Below are 20237 nucleotides of genomic sequence, written 5' to 3'. Positions count from 1 at the left end.
GTGCAGATTTCAGAACAGCATAGTTGTCAGCATCTTCTTCCCTGACCATGAGAAGTCTATCTCTCCCCTTGCCAGAGAAGGAGAGCCAGAGGATAGCAGCTCACTGTCTCTGATGGACCCTTTGTATCTTATAGGCCCTCTCCAGAGCAGTGAACCACTTGTAAATGTTATCCCCCGTCTTGTAGGGGGGGTGGGGGGACAACCTTGTTTAGATGTCAGGAATCAAAAGAGTTCTCCCTCACTCTAGCCTCCCTGAAACTAAAGCTGCTGCCACCATGGGATGCTAACCCCAATCCCTGCCTCTCTCTCTCCAGTGCCAAGGCCTCCCTATCTATTGCTGCTGCAGCCTCAGCTTGGCCTCCTTCAGCCTCAGTTGTCAGAGTTCCCTGTCTAGGGAATCTTCCCCTGGAGATGAACAGCGGCTCCCCTCAGATACTGAGGAGATGTGAGAGTGGACAGAGGAGGATCTGTTTCTACCCTTGGACACCCTCTCAACCAGCCTTCTAGGGACACAGGTGGACCTACTGGTGTAACTCCTGTTTACACTGCTAACAGTGCCCCTAACAGGACTGTGGGTGTGCCTAGAGGTTCTCTGATCCTCCCTGGGTTCTTCCTGGCCCACCTCAGTAGCTAAATTGTCCTTTTCTAGCACTGGCGGGTCAGAGTCTACTTCCTCCTTCTCCTCCCCCTGGCTACCAGCATGTTCTGGTCATCCTGGAGGAGCAGACACAGAAGCAGACTCTTATTGGGATTTCTCCCTGCCTTCAGCTTTCTCTCAGCACACATCTCCTTAAGTTCTTGGAAGGTCAGGTTCTCAGAGGGGGAATCCATGGCCTAAGAGGTGTACCATGCTGAAGATATGTCAGCTAGCTAGAGTGGTGTAGGATCCCTAACTACTTTAAGTCTCCCCCAAGAAGTTTGGAGCAAGGGCTATGCTTAGACCCCTAGCTTAAGTAAACTTAAGAGACTATTTCCCTGTTACTAGGTACAGTATATACCCCTAGTCAGTAAGTATTCTTTCCTGTGGAAAATACCAAGTGACAGAGTGGTAAGGCAGTTGCAAGTGCTTATCCCACTGCTACACCACCAATGTAGGAAGCTGGCCTGGTGTGTGTGTGTGGGGGGGGGCATACCCTAAGGTACTTACACCTCATACCAGGTCCAGGTATCCCCAATTGGAGTGTAGACAGTGTCTAGAAGCCAGGCTCTCTAACCATGCCAAGAAAGAGGGTACCTTCTTACAAATGGGTAGATATAACCTCTTTTGTGTAAAATGTGAATGCATAACAGATAAAAATGAAAATGTCACTTACCCAGTGTACATCTGTTCGTGGCATCAGTCGCAGTAGATTCGCATGTTCTGCAATAGCTCGCCATCTGGTGTTGGGCCGGAGTGTTACAAGTTGTTTTTCTTCGAAGAAGTCTTTCGAGTCACGGGACCGAGTGACTCCTCCTTTTGTCTCCATTGCGCATGGGCGTCGACTCCATCCTCGATTGTTTTTCCCCGCAGAGGGTGAGGTAGGAGTTGAATTGTAGTAATAGTGCCCATGCAATGGAGTGACTAAGTATGCACTTATTTAAGGTTGAGATGATACATATATAAATAATTGAAGGTAACTTCCAAACTGCTACAGGCTCCCGGGGAGGCGGGTGGGCACATGCGAATCTACTGCGACTGATGCCACGAACAGATGTACACTGGGTAAGTGACATTTTCAGTTCGATGGCATCTGTCGCTGTAGATACGCATGTTCTGCAATAGACTAGTAAGCAGTTATTTCCCCAAAAGCGGTGGATCAGCCTGTAGGAGTGGAAGTAGTCTGAAATAATGTCCTTAATACAGCTTGACCTACTGTGGCTTGTTGTGCGGATAACACGTCTACACAGTAGTGCTTGGTGAATGTGTGAGGCGTAGACCATGTGGCTGCCTTACATATTTCTTGCATTGGGATGTTTCCTAGAAAGGCCATGGTAGCACCTTTCTTTCTGGTTGAGTGTGCCCTTGGTGTAATGGGCAGCTGTCGTTTAGCTTTAAGGTAGCAGATTTGGATGCATTTAACTATCCATCTGGCTATACCTTGTTTTGAAATTGGGTTTCCTGCATGAGGTTTTTGAAATGCAATAAAGAGTTGTTTAGTCTTTCTGATGTTCTTTGTTCTGTCAATGTAATACATTAATGCTCTTTTGACATCTAATGTATGTAGTGCCCTTTCAGCTACGGTATCTGGCTGTGGAAAGAACACCGGAAGTTCCACTGTTTGATTTAGATGGAACGGTGAAATAACCTTTGGCAAAAATTTAGGATTGGTCCTTAGGACGACTTTATTTTTGTGTAGTTGTATAAAAGGTTCCTGTATAGTAAACGCCTGAATCTCGCTTACTCTTCTCAGGGAAGTAATGGCGATGAGAAATGCCACCTTCCAGGTTAGGAACTGTATGTCGCAGGAGTGCATGGGTTCAAAAGGTGGACCCATAAGTCTAGTTAGGACAACATTTAGGTTCCATGAAGGAACAGGTAGTGTTCTTGGTGGTATAATTCTCCTAAGGCCCTCCATGAATGCTTTAATGACTGGTATTTTATATAGGGAAGTTGAATAGGTAGTCTGCAGGTATGCAGATATTGCTGCAAGGTGAATCTTAATGGAAGAGAAAGCTAGGTTAGATTTTTGTAAGTGAAGCAAGTAACCCACTACATGTTCTGGAGTTGTGTGTAATGGTTGTATTTGATTAATATGGCAGTAGCAAACAAACCTCTTCCATTTACTTGCATAGCAGTGCCTGGTGGATGGCCTTCTTGCTTGTTTTATGACTTCCATACATTCTTGGGTAAGTTGTAAGTGCCCGAATTCTAGGATTTCAGGAGCCAGATTGCTAGATTCAGCGATGCTGGATCTGGGTGTCTGATCCTTTGGTTGTGCTGTGTCAACAGATCTGGCCTGTTGGGCAATTTGATGCAGGGTACCACTGATAGGTCTAGCAGCGTTGTGTACCAGGGTTGCCTTGCCCAAGTTGGTGCTATCAATATGAGTTTGAGTTTGCTTTGAGTGAGTTTGTTTACCAGGTAAGGAAGGAGAGGGAGAGGAGGAAAAGCGTAAGCAAATATCCCTGACCAGTTCATCCATAGGGCATTGCCTTGGGATTGTTTGTGTGGGTATCTGGATGCGAAGTTTTGGCATTTTGCGTTCTCCCTTGTCGCAAACAAGTCTATCTGAGGTGTTCCCCAGAGTTTGAAATAAGTGTTCAGTATTTGGGGGTGAATTTCCCATTCGTGGACCTGTTGGTGATCTCGAGAGAGATTGTCTGCGAGTTGATTTTGTATCCCTGGTATAAACTGTGCAATTAGGCGAATTTGGTTGTGAATTGCCCAATGCCAAATTTTTTGTGCTAACATGCTTAACTGCGTGGAGTGCGTCCCTCCCTGCTTGTTTAGATAATACATTGTTGTCATGTTGTCTGTTTTGACGAGAATGTATTTGTGAACTATTATTGGTTGGAAAGCTTTTAGTGCTTGAAAAACTGCAAGAAGTTCTAGGTGATTGATATGCAGTTTTGTTTGATGTACGTTCCATTGTCCTTGTATGCTGTGTTGATCGAGGTGTGCTCCCCACCCTGTCATGGAAGCATCTGTTGTTATTACGTATTGTGGCACTGGGTCTTGGAAAGGCCGCCCCTTGTTTAAATTTATGTTGTTCCACCACAGAAGCGAGAGGTAAGTTTGGCGGTCTATTAACACCAGATCTAGAAGGTGACCCTGTGCTTGAGACCACTGTGATGCTAGGCATTGTTGTAAGGGCCTCATGTGCAGTCTTGCGTTTGGGACAATGGCTATGCATGATGACATCATGCCTAGGAGTTGTAATACCATCTTTGCTTGTATCTTTTGTGTTGGATACATGCGTTGTATGATGGTGTTGAAATTTTGAATTCTTTGTGGACTTGGAGTGGCTACTCCTTTTGATGTGTCTATTATGGCTCCCAGGTATTGTTGTACCTTGCGTGGCCGAATTTTGGATTTTGTGAAATTGACGGTGAACCCTAGTTTGAAGAGGGTTTGTATGATATGATTTGTGTGATTTGAGCACTCTATTAACGAATGGCCCTTGATTAGCCAGTCGTCTAGATATGGGAACACATGTATTTGCTGCCTTCTGATGTGTGCAGCGACTACCGCTAGACATTTGGTAAAGACTCTTGGTGCGGTTGTTAATCCGAAAGGCAGTACCTTGAATTGGTAATGTATTCCTTTGAATACAAACCTTAGGTATTTCCTGTGCGATGGGTGAATTGGTATATGGAAATAAGCATCCTTGAGGTCTAAAGTTGCCATGTAGTCGTGCAGCTTTAGCAATGGCAATACTTCTTGTAGTGTGACCATGTGGAAGTGGTCTGATTTGATGAAAGTGTTGACTACTCTGAGGTCTAGGATTGGTCTCAGTGTTTTGTCCTTCTTTGGTATCAGAAAGTACAGTGAGTAAACTCCTGTGTTTATTTGTGTGTTTGGCACTAATTCGATTGCATTCTTTTGCAATAGTGCCTGCACTTCTATCTCTAGGAGATTGGAATGGTGTGTTGTTAAATTTTGTGCTTTTGGTGGTATGTTTGGAGGGAACTGTAGAAATTCTATGCAGTAACCATGTTGGATAATTGCTAGAACCCAAGTGTCTGTAGTGATTTTCTCCCATGCTCTGTAATAATGACCTATTCGTCCCCCCACTGGTGTTGTGTGGAGGGGGTGAGTGACATGTGAGTCACTGTTTAGTAGTAGGGGTTTTGGGGCTTTGGAATCTTCCTCTATTTCTAGGGAATTGCCCTCCTCTATATTGTCCCCGAAAACCTCCTCTATACTGTCCTTGGTAACTGGACGGTGTGGCTTGTGAGGTGCTGGCTTGTGTGCTTTGACCTCGAAACCCCCCTCGAAAGGGCGTTTTACGGAATGAGCTGTAATTCCCTCTGCTCTGCGGGGAGTAGAGTGCGCCCATGGCTTTGGCAGTGTCCGTATCTTTTTTGAGTTTCTCAATCGCTGTGTCCACTTCTGGACCGAACAGTTCTTTTTCATTAAAAGGCATATTGAGAACTGCTTGTTGAATCTCTGGTTTAAATCCAGACGTTCGGAGCCATGCATGCCTTCTGATAGTTACAGATGTATTAATTGTCCGTGCAGCTGTATCTGCAGCGTCCATGGAGGAGCGGATCTGGTTGTTGGAGATGGCTTGTCCCTCCTCAACCACTTGTTTTGCCCTATTTTGGAAGTCTTTGGGCAGATGTTCAATGAGATGTTGCATCTCGTCCCAGTGGGCTCTGTCATAGCGCGCAAGTAGTGCCTGGGAGTTCGCGATGCGCCACTGGTTTGCAGCTTGTGCTGCGACTCTTTTACCAGCTGCATCAAACTTGCGGCTTTCTTTATCTGGGGGTGGTGCATCTCCAGATGTGTGAGAGTTGGCCCTTTTCCTAGCTGCTCCTACAACAACAGAGTCTGGTGGCAGCTGTGTTGTGATGAAAGCCGGGTCTGTAGGAGGCGGCTTATACTTTTTTTCCACCCTTGGTGTGATTGCCCTACTTTTGACCGGGTCCTTAAATATGTCTTTTGCGTGCCGGAGCATACCAGGGAGCATAGGCAGGCTTTGGTAGGAGCTGTGGGTGGAGGAGAGTGTGTTGAACAAGAAATCATCCTCGACCTGTTCTGAGTGGAGGCTTACGTTGTGAAATTGTGCTGCTCTAGCCACCACCTGAGAGTACGCGGTGCTGTCTTCTGGTGGAGATGGTTTTGTAGGGTATGCCTCTGGGCTGTTATCTGACACTGGGGCGTCGTATAGGTCCCATGCATCCTGGTCTTGGTCACCCTGGCTCATGGTGGTGTGAGCTGGGGAGTGTGATGGCGTTTGTGCTGGTGAAACGTTAATCACGGGCGGAGGAGAGGGTGGTGGTGTAACTCTTTTCACCACTTTTGGTTGTGGTGCTTGTTCCGTCTGGAACTCCAACCTTCTCTTTCTCCTAATGGGGGGAAGGGTGCTTATTTTTCCTGTCCCCTGCTGAATGAAGATACGCTTTTGCGTATGGTCCGCATCAGTTGCTTGTAGCTCTTCCTCAAACCTATGCTTCTGCATTTGGGAGGTTAGCGAGTGCTCTTCTGTATAAGAGCCTGAAGCTGGGTCGCTTGCAGTTTGTTTCGGCGTCGAAACTTTGTCTGCGTGTTTTTTCGGCTCCGAGGTGACTTTTTTCCTTTTCGGGGCCGAAACCTCTCGGCGTCGATCTGTTTCGGTGCCGCTGTCTCGGCGTCGAGCCGTGTCCACACCGGCATCTCGGTGTCGAGGCTTGTCTCCAGCACTTTCTCGGTCCCGAGAAGGCTGCGTGCCGGTGTCTCGACCGGAGTCGGACGATCTCGGCACTGTTTGGGCCTTTTTCGGTGCCGACGGTCGGTCACCGATTTTATGGGTTGAGCCATGGCCTGGTGGCAGTGGCGTCCCCTGGGCCTTGTAAATGTTTCTTTGTGTGGTTTTCGACGTCTTACTCACGGTTTGTGTATCGTCGAATCCTTCGGAGTCTGAGTCTTGGATCGAGAAGGTACCTTCCTCTTCCTGTTCCTCGAACTCCCGTCGGGCTGTCGGTGCGGACGCCATTTGAAGTCTTCTGGCTCGACGGTCTCGGAGTGTTTTTCGGGACCGGAACGCACGACAGGCCTCGCAGGTGTCTTCGCTGTGCTCAGGTGACAGGCACAGGTTGCAGACCAAGTGTTGGTCTGTGTAGGGGTATTTATTGTGGCATTTGGGGCAGAAACGGAACGGGGTCCGTTCCATCGGCGTTCTTCAGCACGCGGTCGGGCCGACCAGGCCCCGACGGAGGATCGAAAAATTACCCCGAAGGGCACCGGAGCTCTTCGATCTTCGATGCGGTGTTGAATGTAAGTATGCCGATCCCGAACGCAACAATACCGACGAAAATCTTCCGAAATTAACTATTTTTTCTGTTCCGAAACTCGGAGCGACAGGAACACGTCCGAACCCGATGGCGGAAAAAAAACAATAGAGGATGGAGTCGACGCCCATGCGCAATGGAGACAAAAGGAGGAGTCACTCGGTCCCGTGACTCGAAAGACTTCTTCGAAGAAAAACAACTTGTAACACTCCGGCCCAACACCAGATGGCGAGCTATTGCAGAACATGCGTATCTACAGCGACAGATGCCATCGAACCTAGGTTTTCTTTCAGAAATTGAAGTACAAGTAACTTACCTTCGGTAACGAAATATCTGGTAGAGACATATTCTAGTTGCAGATTTCTTACCTTAGAATTTTCCCCAGGCGTCAGACTGGACCAGGAGTTTTTTCTTCGAGCAATACCCTTGCGCGTCAGTCGACTCCGTGGGCGTCGTTGGCGTCATAGTCAAAGTGATGACGTCAGGAAAAGTATATAGACACCGCCCTTGTGCAGTGACGTCAGTTTCTTTTAACGACTTTCCACGCCAAAGCGCAGAGCCGCTAAGAACACTGAGATTGGTGTGCCAGGGCTAATGACCTGAAAGGGGGAATCCCTGTCCCTAAAAATCAATTCGCAAGCGGAGAAGATGGGTGGACGGTAAGGAATCTGCAACTAGAATATGTCTCTACCAGATATTTGTACATCTGATAGAGACTTCTAGTTGCAGATTCCTTACCTTAGAATAGATACCCAAGCAATGCCATCCTCTGTGGTGGGCTGCGAACCAAGATCATGCGAGGGAGTCCTGCAGGACAGAACAACCAAAGTAGCCGTCCCGATGGACCTGACTGTCCAGACAGTAGTGCTTTGCAAACGGGTGCAGAGATGCCCACGTAGCTGCCTGGCAGATATCCAGGACAGGAACTCCAAGTGCTAATGCAGTGGAAGCAGCAGTTGCTCTGGTGGAATGAGCACACAAGCCCTCAGGAGGGTGCTTCTTGGCCAAAGTGTAGCACATTTTGATGCAAAGAAGCACCCATCGAGAGATGGTACGCTTTTGCACCACTTTCCCTTTTTTCGCATCCACAACCCAACGAAGAGTTGATCGTCCACCCGGAAATCCTTAGTACGATTGAGGTAGAACACCAACGCTCTTTTTGGGTCCAGACGGTGGAGTCTCTCCTCCTCAAGGGAAGGATGTGGGGGTGTGTAGAAAGTTGGCAGAGTGATGGACTGGCCTACATGAAAGGGTGTAACCACCTTAGGAAGGAAGGAAGCCTTAGTGAGCAACACTACTTTGTTAGGGTGCACAGACAAGCATGGAGGTTTTGAGGAAAGGGGGTGAAGCTCACACACCCTGCGAGCAGAGGTGATAGCAACAAGAAAGACAGTTTTGAAGGTGAGCAGCCGTAAGGGACAATTATGCATTGGCTCAAAGGGAGTAAACATCAAATAAGTAAGTACAAGATTAAGGTCCCACTGAGGCATGATAAATGGAGTGGGAGGAAATAAACGGGTGAGTCCTTTTAGGAATCTACTCACTGTAGGAGATTTAAAGAGTGAGGGCTGATCAGGTAGCCTAAGAAAGGCCGAAATGGCAGATAAATACCCTTTAAGCGTGCCCAAAGCAGAGCCCCCCTGGGCCAAAGAAAGAATGAACAGAAGAACCTTGGATAGGGGGGCATAAAGGGGATCAACAGATTTGTTGGTACCATGCCACAAATTTATTCCAACAACAGGCGTATACAGTTTTGGTTGATGGACGCCTGGCTGCCACAATAACATCACAGACTTTGGGTGGAAGTGCAAAAGCCGCCAACTGTCGTCGGGTGAAGAACCGTTTCCTTTGCTGCGACAGAAGATCTGCCTGAAGAGGCAGTCTGAGTGGAGGATCGATGGACATGCTCAATAGCTCTGGATACCATACTCTTCGTGCCCAGTCTGGAACCACCAAGATGACTTGGGCCCGGTCGTTCCTGATTTTCTTGAGAACTCTGGGCAGAAGAGGTATATGCGTAAAGGAGTCCAGAGTTCCACTCGAGATGAAAAGCGCCTCCGAATGAGTGCCGCCTTGGAAACTCCAACGCGCAAAACAGCTGACATTGCATGTTCTCTGTGGAGGTGAACAGGTCTAACCAAGGCTCTCCCTGCTGCTGAAAGAGACCTTGCGCCACCTCCGGATGGAGACACCATTTGTGATCGGCTGTGCATCAACGGCTGAGTTCGTCCGCTCTGGCGTTGAGGGAGCCCGCCAGGTGCTGAACCATCAGGGTAATGCCCTGATGTTCCAGCCATGTCCAGAGGCGTAGTGCTTCCTGACAAAGGGGCCAGGACCCTACTCCGCCCTGTTTGTTGCAGTACCACTTGGCGGTAGTATTGTCCCTGAACACCTGCACCACTTTCCCTTTGAGAGAGGGAAGGAATGCTTTCAACGCAAGCCTGATCGCCCAGAGCTCCAGAACATTACAGCTTGAAACCGGTCTCCAGGGACATCCTCGACGCACCAAACTTCACACAAAAACTCAACAAAACGATCAAATTCGGTCAAAAATAGACCAGGGTAGCTCTTCTCCGGATCAGCGCATGGAGTGGAAAGAAAATAACTGACGTCACTGCGCGAGGGCGGTGTCTATATACTGCTCCAGACGTCATCACGGCGATGACGCCCGCGGAGTCGACCAACGCCACCTCCACCCACAAACCTGAACTGAATTAAATAGAAATAACATGGAATTCTTCAAAAGACATTGAAATCCTTTATTTAATCATAAGAATTGAGATGACCAGTACATCACTGACGTGCAGAGAGAAATCTAAAAGGTTCTGTGGGACTGGGACATCTTTTACCCTTCATTAAGTTACTAAGCACTTAATTTGACAGTGATGGGTGACAGTAGGTATCACTGCTATGATACATGTGACGTCTGGAAGCCTTGAAGAGGCAGAGGATACTCAAACAAGCACTCAATATAGAAAAACACAAAGCTAGCGGCCCATTTATAATGGAAGCACCTTCTGTCTTCCTTTTAATCATTCAGCACTCTACTGACATCTAGGTCTTATCTTTGGCTAATCATCTTTCAAAATTGTGATTGTTGGCGGAGGTCAGGCTTTTCTTCAGCTACTAACCATCTCTTTTAGGGGCGTGCTCGACCTGACAGCTGGGGACTGGTAGAAACACAAAGTGTGGCAGCTGGTCAGCACCATCCTGGAAATTGGTGATTGCCGAGGAGACAAGTACATTTGCGTGCTCAGAGAACACATCCAGTACCTGTCTGTTAACATAGTCAGACATGAGATGTCGCACCAAGTCAATCTTCCTGGCATGGTCTGAAAAGAGGCAGAGAGCAAAAGGGACATGCAACATGAAGGGTACAAGCAATGAAGCAAGAGATGGTGAAGCAGGAAAAAACAGAGTGAGATGATGGAGAAGGCAAGGAATAGATGGTGCGATTTGTGATTAAAGGAGTGAAGCTCAGGCAATGAGAATGAAAAGCGGCATAGAAGACAATAAATAATAGAGTGAGTGAAAGGGACAGGCAGAGAATAAAGAGGTACCATTAAGGAAAGAAGAAGAGGTCAAGTGAGAGGTATGCAAGAGGGAAGAGGTGAATGAGGAATAGAGAGGGAGGAGCAGGGGAGTATCAAAGGGAGAAACAGAGATTAATGAACAGAGAGGAAAGATCAGGAATAAAGAAAGAAGAGTAGTGCCCTCAAGAAAAGGAGAGGAAGTAAGCAATTAATTAGAAAAAAGGCAGGCAACAATCAATGGGTAAAATGTCATTAAGGACATATAATAAGCAGTGAAGGAAGAGACATCGGACAATGAAGGAAAAGAAAGTAAGCATTTAGGAACAACAAGGTAAGCCGGGGATGAAATAACACATTTAGAACCAGAGGAAGGCAATGAAAAAAAGAGTGACGAAGGACAATAATGAAGGAGAAGAAAAGAAGGAAATGTTGAATCAAGATAACGGACAAATGGATTTAATTAGGCAGGAAAATGGTATTTGGATGAGAAACACGAAGAGAAAACAGAAGAAAAGATTAACCGAAAAATGAGCATGCAAAGGATAATAACACTGTTACATGAATAAGTGGGCATCATTCCAGCAAAAAGGAAAAGGGTTTTGAGAAACCTAAGTACACTATTTCACTTAATTCAGAGGGAAAATGGGTAGGTTATGCCCTGAGATCGCCCAGCTAAGAGAGGACTAATGTCCCTGATCACCCACCCAGAGCAACCCACTGCCTGAGATCAACCACAAGGAAGAATATACTGCCCCAAAATCACTTACTCTATAAGATGCTATTACCAAATATCAGTGACCAAAGAAGAAGCAGAAGTCTTAAGCCAAACCCAGTGATCAATTAAGTACTATCATTTTTTTCAGAAGACTTTTTGGACATTTTGGAAACTGATTTACTTATTATATATTAATAAAATCTCATAGGACAGAACATTTTCTTTGGATTCCTTCATGTCCAAATCTGTCATGAAGAAAATTCAATTTGGATTATTTAGGAGCTAAATCTCAATCTGTTTTTAATAGTAGGAAGAAAGTTGTGATACCACTTACCACAAGAATCCTTTAAATATGAGGGTAAATATATTTCACTGAATTGTCTCTACCTTGTAAATTATATGACAGTCCTAAAGGCACTTAATGCTTGTTCTAAGACCCTGTGTGTACTTTCTCTCACACGGAGAGACAAATGTGTGCACATACACGGGAAGATAAAAACAAAAATGATGAAATTAAAGTAGCTGCATCTAAAATAGAAGATTAAATAGAAACTATGATATGGCTTGAAGTGTATAGCAGAATATAAACAATTTAAACTTGAGCTAAAACAGAAAATTAAGGGTTGATGTGTTCAAAACAAAAACGTTACACATTAGGCAACAAATAAAGGTAGTTAAAGAACGAAAGCAATTTGTGCATACTTTTGTGGAAGTAAAGAGCACCATAAATCTAAATTAGAAAGAAATATTTCTTCATGGACAACCTGGGGAATCTTTGCACACTCACCTGGCTTAGAGAGAGGCATGGGAGGTGGAAAAAACTTTCGTAGTGGCTGTGGTGGGCTGTCAACAAAACAGAAAAATGTGTGGTTTAATCTGAACCTCGATTATAGAAGTATCAAACAATTTCCTTATCTGTAGAAAGCAAACAGCAAGCAGACCGATCTACAGAATACAGCAATCAAGCCTGAGGATAGTGGCAAGACTGAAGGTGCTGATGAAAGGAACCTGTGGTCAAAACAGGAAGATACCTTGACTTTAGACTGTGCAGGGACAGGGACTTTCAGAACCACATTCTGTGACAGAATATGGGCTCTCCGAAGACCAGGCTGTGTCAGCACACACAACGTTTAGGACCAGACTGTGCTGCTGAAGAGACTTTCATGATAATAGTGCTTACCAGTGCAGGGTATCTTCAAATGCAAGACTGTGCCACAGCAGGGGACACCCAAACTAATGCATGCAGCACAGCAAATCCCTTAATCCCACATAGCAACTGCACATGGATTCCCTGAACTCCAGCCTTTGCCAGAGAAGAGACTAAAATAACCCAAGTGTGTGCCAGTACTTCTATGTATGTGATCTTAGGGTGTGATTGCACATGGACTCAGTTTGTGCCAGTGCAGCAATTCTCCTGACTTCAGAATGCGCTTGCAGATAACTTTCCCTAGTCTGTACCAATCCAAAAGTGTTCTAGATCCCTGTATATGACAGCACACAGACTCACCTAGCACGTGCACTTTTAGGTACTCCAAGTGCAGAAACATTTCAGCACCTAAATCAAACATATGTAGCTTCTCTTCCATCTGTTCTGTTCCATGACATACACTCACTCATCACAGATTGTGACAGTGCAAGTATTCTTAGGTACCCAGGCAAAGCAAGCACAGATATTCTTGTGCTCCTGGTAAAAGACTCTGCTAGGACTCTCTTGTCCTCAGTCCATGCAAACGCTGAAATATTTCTGCCCCAATCAGTGCTGGTCTATGGAAACTCTGCTTCCTGTTTCTGTCATGATAAACATCAAATTTTCTCTGTATGAGAGAAACTTGCCAAATACCTGTTCCAATTTTATGGTAGCATTACATGTTTAAGTCGTTACCTGAGATCGAGTCCTTGGAGGTGGAATGGATGCTGCTGAAAGTGCCCAAACACTTCAAACACAATAGGTTTTGTCTTTATATACTCAATAAAGGATTCGGTCACTTCCACAGCAATCTGAAATTAAGAATATCGAAGAATCAGATGTATTTTAAGTCTGCAAAATGCATGCACCACCAGAAGCAATTAATATCTATACCTTGCCACATAATAATTAACACATTTGTTGAAATGTTTCACCCTGGATGTCAACAGATCCCTTAACTCCAAAACTGCTTGCACCCACACTATGTAGAAACTGCAAATGATGCTCAAGTGTCACACATGTTCCTTAAAACTTTAGATTTTATTTCAAACTTCTAAATTATTGAAATAGCATAATAGCATCTCAAGGCAAATGCATCTAGCCAAATCTTTACAAAATAATATTCACCAGCGACACATGCTTTTTCTGCTTTGCTATATGCCTCCCTCATGGTCTCACAGGTTAATACAAATGCTAAAAGAAGTGACCATTCAAGTACGGTTTAAATTATGTCATTACAAAGCTGCTATTCATTACCTTTCCTATTTAATAATCCAATAATGATTCAGAGTTCAAACGTTCAAATAAATTAATTGGCCTCTCACAATATTACCTGGCAATTGGTTCCCAATAACAAACCAGGTCTAAACAGCAACATGATATTAAAAGATTCACATTAATTTCAAGATACAGAAATTCACATGATCCATAGCACCATTAACTGAATTGAGTGTGAAATATTCACCAATATTAAAAACAAGTGCAAACTTTACTGATATCATACAATATCATACAGGATAAATCTGATAAGTTGATTCAAAAAGGATTAGCCTTATCATTTCTTAAACCATAATTATCATAAACTAGCCGAAAATTCCCACTCCTTTTTCAGAATTTGCATCCATTCCCAGCTTTAACCTGTAAATCCACCTTGCCTCTTTCACTCTACAAATTCCCCAAAATGTCAAGCTATCAACTTTGCATGAAGGTTTCTCTAACAAATATTGTGCTGTGGCATAGCTACCATCCTTATTTTTAAAACCTTTAATGAGCAGGTTATTTACCTTTGGTAACTCCTTATCTGGTACAGACTAAGGGCCTGATTGCGACGTCGGTGAAGGGGATTACGACGTCCCAAATGTGACGGATACCCCACTCGCCGTATTACGAGTTCCTTAGGATATAATGGACTCATAATTTGGCGAGAGGGATATCCGTCACATTTGGGATGGAGTAATCCCCTCCACCAAAGTCGTAATCAGGCCCAATATCTAGCTGCAGATTACTTTCATTAGAATGATCTTAGGCGCCAGACTGGATCCAGAACAATGTTTGTGAGCAGGAACCCTGCATGCCAGTAGGTGCCGTAGTTCGGCTCCACGTGTCATTGGCGTCCATGCTCGAAGTGACATCCGTGGATCCCAAATAGGCACCATCCAGGCGTGCTGACGTCAGTTTCTTTTCACGCCTTTCCACACCAGAAGCATGGAGGCATGAAGAACCCTGACCCATGGCCTGAAAGGGATACAGCACTGTCCCTAGAAATCAATTCCCAGAGCGGGGAGAATGGGTGGGTCAGTAAGGAACCTGCAGCTATAGTCTCTATCAGACAAGGCGTTACCGAAGGTAAGTAGCTTGTTCTTCTGATAGAGACTTCTAGCTGCAGATTCCTTACCTTAGGATAGCTACCCAAGCAATTCCATCCCCGGAGGTGGGTCTGCAGACTAATTTCAAAAGGGAAAGTCCTGCAGGACTGAACAGGCAAAGTGCCCATCCCTACGGACCTGGCTGTCCAGGCAGTAGAGTTGGGTAAACATGTGCATAGATGCCCATGTGGCTGCCTGGCAGATGTTCATGTCCGGAACGCCACGTGCTAATGCAGAGACTGAAGCTTTAGGTCTGCTGGAATGAGTCCGCAAGATTTCAGGAGGATGCTTTTTGGCCACTGCGTAGCAGATCTTGATGTAGAGCACAACTAGGGGTGGACGGAACTCGCAGAGTTGTACTCCGTGGAATTCCATTGAGCTAAATAAAAACCCTGCACGATTTAACAGAGTTACGTCATTAAGTTGCTCGGGTCAACTTGGGTATCATATATGCCTGCTAGTATATTGGTATGTTCCTCAAAGAAGATAAAACTAGATATGAGTGATGATGCTGGTTAGGGAAGGTTGTGGCTACAGAGTCCCCACCCCTCTGTGGTTCATTTATCTCCTGTCCGAGGTGGGGCAGGCTCAGAGCCCAGGGACCCATTACATATGCAGGGCGATCGAGACAGACAAGAGAGCCCGCTTGTTTGTAATGGCGCTAGGCTCTGTATATTTACCACTGTGGTTGGACAGGTGCAGGGCTTTGCTAAGTGACGAGACTGAGATATTTACTGAATTCACCACACTACCTGCAATCGAATTCCAAGAGAGGAGAACTCCAGCACTTCTGCTACATCCATTTCACTTCATACTTTATGTTCAGACTGCCATTCAGAATTAAAATCCGCCTTGGCGTTTAGAGAGCCTATGTAGGAAGCTGGCCTGGTAAGTGGTGGGTACCTATGGTGCTTACACCTTATACCAGGTCCAGGGATTCCTTATCAGTGAAATTTAGGCAGTGTCTAGAAGCCAGGCTCTCGAGATGTAGCTGTGAATGAGTAGCCAAGGCTTATCTAGGAGAAAGACAATACTCATGCAATACCACTGTAGTCACACAGCACTTACATACATTAAAGAAAACACTCAGGCCCTCATTACAACCCTGGCGGTCTTTGACTGCCAGGGTTGTTATGGTGGATTTCACCACCAGCAGGCTGGCGGTGAAATCCTGGGGATTACGACTGCAGCATTTCCCGCCACTTTTGTGCCAGCGGGAGTAATCCTCCAGGGCAGTGCTGCTTACGGCGCTGCCCAGGGGATTACGAGTCCCCCTCCCGCCAGCCTTTTCATGGCGGTTTGCACCGCCATGAAAAGGCTGGCGGAAAGAGGAGTCGCAGGCCCGTGCAGCTTTTCACTGACTGCTATGCAGACAGTGAAAAGTGCGACGGGTGCAACTGCACCCGTCGCACAGCAGCAACACCGCCGGCTCCATTTGGAGCCGGCTCCTGTTTGCGGCCGAGATCCCCGCAGGGCCGGCCCAGCGGGGCTCTCGTAATGGCCGTGGCGCTAGTGTGGCTGCATTGGTGGCCGCCCAGCGGTCAAACCTTCCACCCGCCAAGGTTGTAAGGACCCCCTCAGTGTTACAAAAATAAAGGTACTTTATTTTAGTGACACAATTACTAAAAATGCTATATAGGCAATACCTCAACAGAAGGTAAGTAAACACACTACATATGTACACTAGTAATCAGAAATAGGCATAAATAACAATAGAAAACAGTGTAATAGCAATAGACAATAGTGATCCTAGGGGGAACCCAAACCACAATATTAAAAAATGGAATGTGAATTCAGGATCCCCACCCAGGTAAGTGGAATCTGTAGAGGGGAGCTGGAAGAACTAGGAAACCCCAAACGTAAATACCACAGTGTCCCCCAGCGACTAGGAAGAAAGGAGTAAGTTACTGGATTTTTCCCAAACTACCAAAAGGACAATGAAAATGAATATAATGCAACAGTCAGAAAAGCCTGCAAGAAACCAGCTGTGGATTCCTGGAGAGGAAGACCTAAAAAAAGAAGAGTACCAAGTCCAGAAGTCGCAGGAGTATCCAGTGGTGGCAGGAGCCACTACCCACCCGTCTGTGGTCAACGGTAGGATGAAGATAGTTAGCAATGCAGCCTTGGAGCCGGTGAAGAGTTCCTGGAGAATGCAGTTGCAGGCCCATGCTGGATGTAAAATTGCAGTCTGTCTGTGGTGTGGAAAAGGCACCAACAAGCCTTGGCAAAGGCAAGAGTCTGAGTAGACGGAAAGTGGAGCTGCCTGGGACTAGCAAGGTCCTGGAGGATTCAACCCATTGGTTGGGGGGGGAACCTCAGCAATGTATGGAGTCCACAGAAGAAAAAGCAGCCCCCATAGGAGACCCACTTGAAGAGGACCTAGGAGTCGCAGAGGAGCTCACACAGCACAATTGAAGAAGGGTACCATGTCGCAGGAGAAGCATGCAGAGGGCTGTGTGTCGTAAGGGAGAGTGCCTGGGCTGGGGCTACACGGAGCCTGAAGATCCCATGGAGGAGATGCCATCAAGCCTTGCATGGGGGTACTGTCCTGCGTGGGAAGGGAAGGGCTTACCTTCACCAAAGCTGGACAGCTGCAGAGAGGACCAAGGGGACCATTCCAGACAACAACTCTTGATGCAGGATTCTCACAGCTCAGGATGAGAGGAGATACACGCAGCCGGTCTTCGTTGCAGTTGGTGCCTGCAGATGCGAGCGTGTGACTCCTTCACTCCAAGCAGTCACTTCAAGGAGTCTGTACTTCTTTCTCGTGCAGACTGAACACTTGCACAGAGGATGCACAGCTGGGGGAATGTTGCAGAAGATGGAAGGAACTGTGTAAACAATGTTGCAAGCAGAGACTTCGTTGAGGATGCAGATTGCCGGTTCCTGGAGGGTCCAGTCGTAGTTCCAGTGGCCAGAAGTCGAAGTAGAGGTTGCAGAGGAGTCCTGCTGGAATCTTGCAGGCCAAATCGGAGGACCCACCCAAGAGGGAGACCCTAAATAGCCCTGAAAGGGGGATTGATCACCTAACCAGGTAAGCAACTATCAGGAGGGGGCTCTGAGATCACCTGCTTGGCCTGGCCACTCAGATGCTCCCAGAGTTCCCTGCCAACCTTAGAATCAAGATGGCAGAACCCAGGGACACTCTGGAGGAGTTATGGGCACCGCCCCTGTGGCCTTCAAAGCAAACCACTGGCTTGGGGAGGCTACCCCTCCCAAGCCAGTCACACCTATTTCCAATGAGAGAGGGTGTTACCTCCCTCTCCCAAAGGAAATCCTTTGTTCTGCCTTCCTGGGTTTGATCAGATCAAGCAGCAGAAGGACAGAAACCTGTCTGAGAGGTGGCAGCAGGTGGGCTGCCCAGAAAACCCTGTAAGACTTGTGGTAGCAATGCTGAGGTGCATGGAATCATACTTCCAATACTTTCAATAGTATTGGGGCATGTTTCAGACATGTTTGATACCAAAGATGCCCTGGTTTGGAGTTACCATTATGAAGCTGGACACAGTTAGTGACCTATGTCCAGCACATATATAAAATGGCATCCCCGCACTCACAAAGTCCAGTAAAATGAGGCTGGAGTTCGTGGGGCACCTCGGCTAGTGCAGGGGTGCTCTCACACACAGGTACCCGCACCCTGCCCTCTGGGCTGAGAAGGCCTACCATAGGGGTGACTTGCAGTGACCTGTTGTGAAACCAGGCGCGTGCACCCGATTCGTGCAGACTGCAAAGGAAGGCCTGCAGAACCCTTTGCATGGGCTCCCTATGGGTGGCAGAATAACTGCTGCAGCCCATAGAGATCCCCTGGAACCCCAAAGCCCTGTGTACCTAGGTACCATATACTAGGGTCTTACATGGGGGGACCAGTATGCCAACTGTGGGAAGAAAAGGGTACAATTTAGAGGAGAGGGCAAAACTACTGGGGTCCTGGTTAGCAGGAACCCAGTAGACACGGTCAAACATACAGACAACAGGCAGGAAATGGGGGTAACCATGCCAAGAAAGAGAACACTTTCCTACACAACCTCCCCCCCCCAAAGATGAAGGACAAGGAGGCGGACCTTACCCAGATGAGCCTTCATTGTCTAAGTGGAACTATCTGGAGTCCATCTGCACTGGAGTGGTTACTCCCAGTTATATATTCCACTGTATAGTCCATTCCTTGTAGGGATATGGCCCACCTCAACAATTTGGGGTTTTCTCCCTTCATCTGTTTGAGCCATAGAAGGGGCTTGTGGTCTGTTTGAACAATGACGTGAATGCCAAACAGGCATGGCCTCAGCTTCTTCAAGGCCCAGACCACAGCAACGCCTCCCTTTCTATAGCTGACCAACGCTTCTCTCTAGGGGTCAAACGTCTGCTGATAAAAGCAACTGGTTGATCCTGGCCCTCAGTGTTGAGCTGAGAAAGTACTGCTCCCACCCCTACCTTGAAGCATCAGTTTGGACAATGAATGTCTTGGAGTAATCAAGGGTTTTTAACACTGGTGCAGAGCACATGGCCTGTTTAAGGTCCTCAAAAGCTTTTTGACAGCTAAATGTCCCAAAACATTTCTTTGGCATCTTTTTGGATGTGAGGTCATTAAGAGGGGCTACAATGGAGCCATAAATCTGTAGTACCCAGTGAGGCATAGCAAGGCTCTTACCTGGGTTTGTGTTGTAGGGGGCCCCCGTCTTAGACAGTCTTAATTTTCAACTGTAAAGTTTGAATCTGGCATCCACTTACCAGGTGGCCCAGATATAAAACCTTCATCTGTCCTATTTGGCACTTAGTGGCCTTGATAGCTGTGAGAAAGTAGCCTCTTTCTAGCATTAGCATGGTTACACACATTTTTGGCTTGTTTGTGAGTGTTTGTCAGTGTGTTTTTAATGTCTCACTGGGATCCTGCTAGCCAGGACACCAGTGCGCATAATTTAAAACCTATTTGTAAGTGTAGTGTCTAGAAGCCAGGCTCTCTAGAGGTAGCTGTGGATGAACAGCCAAGGCATATCTAGGAGACATGCAAAGCTCATGCAAAACCACTGTAGTCACACAGCACTTACACACATGAAACAAAACACTCAGTTGTGCAAAAAAGGTACTTTATTTTTTAAACAAATCACCACAAATTACTAGACAGGTGACCCACCATTAGGAGGTAAGTAATGAACAAGTTACTTACCTTTGGTAACGCCTTACCTGGTAGAGACTATCTAGCTGCAGATTTCTTACCTTTAAATTCACTGGCGTCAGCTTCGACTCTGGAATCTTTTTTGCTGAGCAATACGCTGCACGTGCCGTTGGGTGGCGTCATTTGTTTCCTCGTGCGTCATCCGGCTCTGCGAGGCTTCGGCAGCGTCATTGGAGCCATCTATGACGTCAGGGTCTTCTATATAGATGCCACCTCGGCGCCCATAAGTCAGTTCGTTTATCCACAAAACGTCCAAGCTAGAAGCGCAGAGTCATGGAGAGAACCAACATTTTCTGTGTAAAACTAGGGCTCTGAGAAGGGATAAACCAAAGCCCTACTAGTCATATCCGCAGAG

At 46.5% G+C, this 20237-nt stretch overlaps 1 protein-coding gene across 14 annotated transcripts in view; it reads right to left on the bottom strand.

The window, feature by feature from the left end:
* Window positions 1–20237, bottom strand: part of KIF1B (kinesin family member 1B) — a 1289105-nt gene that overhangs the window by 410202 nt on the left and 858666 nt on the right. For all 14 annotated transcript variants that reach the window (XM_069241187.1, XM_069241189.1, XM_069241193.1 and 11 more), the window contains 2 exons: window positions 13043–13158; window positions 11948–12003 (listed from right to left, as the gene is read on the bottom strand). In XM_069241187.1, the coding sequence (XP_069097288.1) occupies window positions 11948–12003; window positions 13043–13158 (172 nt within the window). The remainder of the gene's footprint in view (window positions 1–11947; window positions 12004–13042; window positions 13159–20237) is intronic.

This window comes from Pleurodeles waltl, chromosome 6, assembly GCF_031143425.1.
Source record: "Pleurodeles waltl isolate 20211129_DDA chromosome 6, aPleWal1.hap1.20221129, whole genome shotgun sequence".
NCBI classification, from domain to species: Eukaryota; Metazoa; Chordata; class Amphibia; order Caudata; family Salamandridae; genus Pleurodeles; species Pleurodeles waltl.
Note: the sequence above shows the minus strand (reverse complement) of the source record. Positions and strands in the feature narration are given on the sequence as shown.